The sequence below is a fragment of the Clupea harengus genome, chromosome 24, assembly GCF_900700415.2.
Source record: "Clupea harengus chromosome 24, Ch_v2.0.2, whole genome shotgun sequence".
Lineage (NCBI taxonomy): Eukaryota > Metazoa > Chordata > Actinopteri > Clupeiformes > Clupeidae > Clupea > Clupea harengus.
Window position 1 is genome coordinate 20,086,329 of NC_045175.1, and position 4,770 is coordinate 20,091,098.

Genomic DNA, 4,770 nt, shown 5'->3' on the forward strand with positions numbered 1-4,770 from the left:
AAATACAGGACACGATGGAGACCTACCATGTATCTCTAAATGTCTTTTCAAAACATGTCGTCTGCTTAAAATAGCACCACACTTGAAACAGTGCCAGTGACTCCGCTTCATGTCCGGTAGTCTGTCACAGTAGCACGGGACAGTGAAGAGATCTGGAGAGAGTGAGAGGAAACATCACATTATTATTTCGAATGAAATTAGAAAAGACCAATGCCGTTCTCCATTCTCTTTGAAGTGTACTGGATATAACAAATTGTCCTCTGTCCAGGCATTCCTCTGATTGGTACATTCAATCACCATTTTAATATTTCGTAACAAATTCTTGTACAAAACAACCTATGTTCTAACAATGCTGTGTTCTTATTGGTCAAGATTGCGATACTACACTGTGTTCTTATTGGTCAAGACTACAATATTACACTGTGGAACTCACCAACGCCATGTTCTTTGAAGTGCACAGCGTATCTGAAGTGTCGTCGGTCCAGGTGTTCCTCGGACGGCTGCACACCTGTCTTGCACATCAGACAGGCTTCGTTGAATTCGTTGGCCTTGATCAAGCCTTGGCGAGACCTGAACGTCTGAGAGGCTGCGGTACACAGATAACACCAGAGTTAAGAATTAAGTACATAGATTTCAATGGACAACAACAAGTGTTCAAATGTGTAGAGTTTGATTTAATTGTGTTTCGAAAAGACATTGCCATACTTCATGAAAAGAAAAAAAGAGATTTAAAACGTAGTGTGTAGGATTTAGGCAGATCTAGTAGCAGAAATGGAATGTAGTATTCATAATTTTGTTTTCATTATATCACAAATCATGTTTTTGTTGAATTAGAACGGGCCTTTCTTATCTACATCGGGAGTGGGTCCTTTTCCACAAAGTTTGCCATGACGCATTGCTATATTTATTCAGTAGCCCAGAATGGACAAACCAAAACACGTTTTTCGCGTTTTTATGGCACTTGATAGCCAACGTAGGTTCTCCCATACCCTCGGAAATGTAGGGGTATTCATGTGGTTGCAATTCAGCAATCTCACCACTAGATGTCACTAAATCCCACACACTGCACCTTTAGCACCCATCAGTCTTGCATTTTGTGATTTCATCACAAAAGCCCTACGGATTATATAGTTGTGTAGAGATGATAGTGAGTACCAAGGCAAATGCCACAATGTAAAAGGCAACTGTGAATACATTAAGTGTGGGTTTGACACAAGAGGCATTTTAGTCACTTTACCCCCCGAAGAAGTCCCATTTGAAAATAACTCTTTAAAAATGACACCATGGGGCATTCCATAGACATTAACATTTTATTAAAATTTCTCAAGAACAGTAAAAAAACACTGTTACATGTTTCAACATCTTATTAAAATGTCGCCATTTTTCCAAATATACAGGTGGCATCTGAAAAAGCAAACGTTATCAAATATCACACATATGATCATCACTCAACAATATAATAAATAAAAGAAAGAAAAAAACATGTATAAAGCTATTTAAAAAAAATGAAAGTTTTGAAATTAGCTGGAGGTACAATCAACTATTGACCACATGGTCAAGAATCCAAACATGTGTCCATATACATTATCATAAGTGTGGTGGCTGATTTCTGAGAACTTTACATTAAATAACTAATTAGCTAAGCCAATAAATTCCAGCCAATCAGTACGGTTCTTCAGGAGTACGGAAGGAGGGGTGTAATTTGATTGGCTGTTGAACTCGATCGTCAACACCAATCACAAATTTTAGGTCGTTCAAAGCTACCCTACATGTCCTGGTAAATGTACTGAAAAGACTCAATGACGACATCCTATGATTGTCTGTAGGTTATAACCAGAATCACCATGATCGATAACTACCGTTCAGTGCCTTTACAGCATTCCTGATACCTTCATCCAAGCAAAACAAAACTGTACAAATACGCAACTTTTTTTTTTTTTTTACCCATGGAAGTACCAGAATTGTATGGTACAAACACATGTGATGAAATTCTCAATGTGAAACTGACACAAAAGTAACACTTTCTCAAGAGCACCTCACAAATAAAACTTGTGAAATATATCCCCCCCCCAGTCTCCTTCTCAGTGGCTGTTGTTGAGGAGTCTGGCACGGATTTCTCTCACTCTCGGACTTTCCTTGGCAGTGCCCACGTCGATGCCGTACATCGTGGTCTGCACGAACGTGAAAAGGTTACACAAAGGCTCGTCGTAGGACAAGCCGAACACAAAGTGCGTCTTGAAGAGTTCGTCGAGGGCCGCGACGGTGGTGTTCGCCTCACAGGGAATGGCCTTTTGCTCCATGACGATGAAGTAATTCTGGATGCTACTCTTCCTCTCTCCGACACAGAGAAGGAACGGGGCTGCTGGTTGACTCCCGATGAGGACGTTTGCCATGCTTTGCCCTGTCTGAAAGACGAAGGGAGGAGAGAGAGAGAGAGAAAGTGAATGAGGGAGAGAGAAAGCGTAACAAATAAAATACTGGGGAGGTGGAGAGCAAGGACCTCAAGGGTATTTTTTTCATGTCAAACTGTGTGTGTTTTTTTAGACATAATAGACACTAAATACTTTGCCCTGTCTGAAACGACAAAATTAAAGAGGGAAAGACAGCGAGCCTGTTCAACAGCAGCAACAGATGGTATTTATCCATGTCAAGGCATGTCAAACTGTGTGTTATTGGAGCGGATATACCACACAGTCCCATACTGAACCACAGCTCTACTTGAGCCCTTTTAACAAAATTGAGATTGACAGTCAGTTGTTCACAGAGAATGAGTTCCCTGATGTGAGCATGTAAAGAGGTTAGCCATCTTACTCTCATGAATTTTACCAGCCGGTCACCAGCTTCAGACGCACTTATCTTCTTATGCTTCTTGCCCTGTGAGGTTGGGGGCAAAAGATGCAGGAGCAAAAGTATGGTTGCCAGGTCACTGTCCCAATCTGTTGATTACAAACAAACAAACAAATAAATAAATAAATAAATAAACAAATAACTAAATAAATAAATAACAAATAAACAAACAAACACTGAACTTCAGTCAGATTCCAGATCGATTGCTGATGGGATTTTTAAGTTACAATGACACACAGCGGCTTAGTTGGGTCAAGGCCACAAACAAAAAAACAAAAATGAAAACTGAGAGGTTTCTCTTAGTTACCATCGGACCAGTCGGACGGCTGGCTCAGTGACGACAGGAGGCTGTTCATGTGTGTGCTGTGAGGGAGTCGCTTACAGTCGGCGATGATTCTGGGCTTGTAGAACGTTTGCCACTGGGACAGGAATCGGCCGGACACCTCCTCTCCAAACAGCATGGTGAAGTCCTGACTAACCTGGAGTGCAGGGGAGTGAGTCAGCCATGAGAACGACACAGCCGTGAAAACTTTCAAAGATAAATACTTTACGGGGTCAGAGGTTTGTGGATAAGAGAGGTTGAGAACTCTAAAAAGAATGACTAAGTGAGAGTGAGGAATCCAGCTGGTGGTCCTCGGGTTAGATTAATCAATCAATCAATCAATCAATCAATCAATCAAGCAAGCATTGTCTTTTTATGTACGCTTCCTTTCACATGTTCAGCATCTGAAACACTTTGGGGGTTGAGTGACCTGCTATGTAGGTGTAATCAATTAATCAATCATTCAGTCATTGCCTCGAAAATGTTTGAAATTTCGAAGTTTACGTTTGTGGCTTGTTGTTAAAAGCAGCACAATATGTGAAATTTGCTTCATAAAACCAAAATTAAATATATCGAATGTATGCAGATTTATTATACGGCTTTTGCAAATGCTGCAGAAAGTCCCACTGAATTGAATGGGCCATCCCAATGTTCAGAGGTCGAATATTTCTTGATCACGACCGCGGAAAATGAATAATGAACACGGCTATTTACAACCGGGTTTGGTTCACATCTTTCATATCCTTCTGTAAGTACTCCGTTCACTTACACCAGTCATTCTTGAAAAAGAAATCCCTTCAGGATGATACAACACCCCTCCACTGCTTCTTGGGGTCCTGCTAGTCCTGTCAGGATTTATTCTCCAAGAATGATCGGTGGACTGCATTATCTCATAACTATCAAATGTATATATATATGAAATATATCAAATGCCTTTTTGGGGTCGGGCTAAGATGGGTCCGCTCACGGGTAGCTTCGTGAACCAGACCAAAAAAAACATGAACCAGACTAAAAAAAAAAACATGAACCAGACTACTTTCCAAAAAACACAACCCTCCATCACCCAAGTCTCCATCTTTCCTCCTCCTCACCAAGCCAGGTGTGTCCATGAACCGCGGGAAAAGGTCGATCACAACTGAAGACATCTCCGGATTGTGCACCATCTCCTGCCTGTGCCCGAACGTGGCCTTCATGTTGTCCTTCACGAGCGCCGCGTCAGCGGAGCGACTCATGACCGACACGGCCTCCTGACACTGCTCAGCGGAGAGCTGTGGAGGCGCCGAGTGGGCGGGGCGCTGGGCCTTTGGCCCGTCCTGATAGGTGGTGACAGACCTCGGCGCGTCCTGATAGGTGGAGAGAGATCTCGGGGCGCGATTTGACGAGTTGCGCTGGACTGTTTTCAACCTCCATGCCAGGTAACCCGAGCCGCTGTGAGGGTCGTAGTAATGCTCCTGTAAAGGGACGCCTGATTTTTAGCTACTGATCGTGCTTTAGATGTGTAGATCTAGATCTTACATCCAGACACACACAAAAGAGGATGAGGAGTATGAGGGACACAACAGGTGAAGATGATGAAGAGTATGAGGGACATACAACAGGTG

The 4,770-nt window shown here is 42.4% G+C and overlaps 2 protein-coding genes across 2 annotated transcripts in view; both read right to left on the minus strand.

Moving 5' to 3' along the window:
* Positions 1-1,154, minus strand: part of LOC105893679 — a 3,152-nt gene extending 1,998 nt beyond the window's left edge. The window contains exons 1-2 of the mRNA XM_031562108.2: positions 434-1,154; positions 27-152 (exon numbers count right to left, since the gene is read on the minus strand). Of these exons, the coding sequence (XP_031417968.1) occupies positions 27-152; positions 434-521 (214 nt within the window). The 5' untranslated portion in view covers positions 522-1,154. The remainder of the gene's footprint in view (positions 1-26; positions 153-433) is intronic.
* Positions 1,155-1,296: 142 nt separating this feature from the next.
* LOC116219321 lies at positions 1,297-4,764 on the minus strand. Its single transcript, XM_031562527.2, has 4 exons — positions 4,261-4,764; positions 3,155-3,326; positions 2,812-2,936; positions 1,297-2,405 (listed from the first exon to the last, which is right to left on the minus strand). The coding sequence occupies exons 1-4, from the start codon at positions 4,399-4,401 to the stop codon at positions 2,082-2,084; spliced, it is 762 nt and encodes a 253-aa protein (XP_031418387.1). The 5' UTR covers positions 4,402-4,764; the 3' UTR covers positions 1,297-2,081.
* Positions 4,765-4,770: the final 6 nt, after the last annotated feature.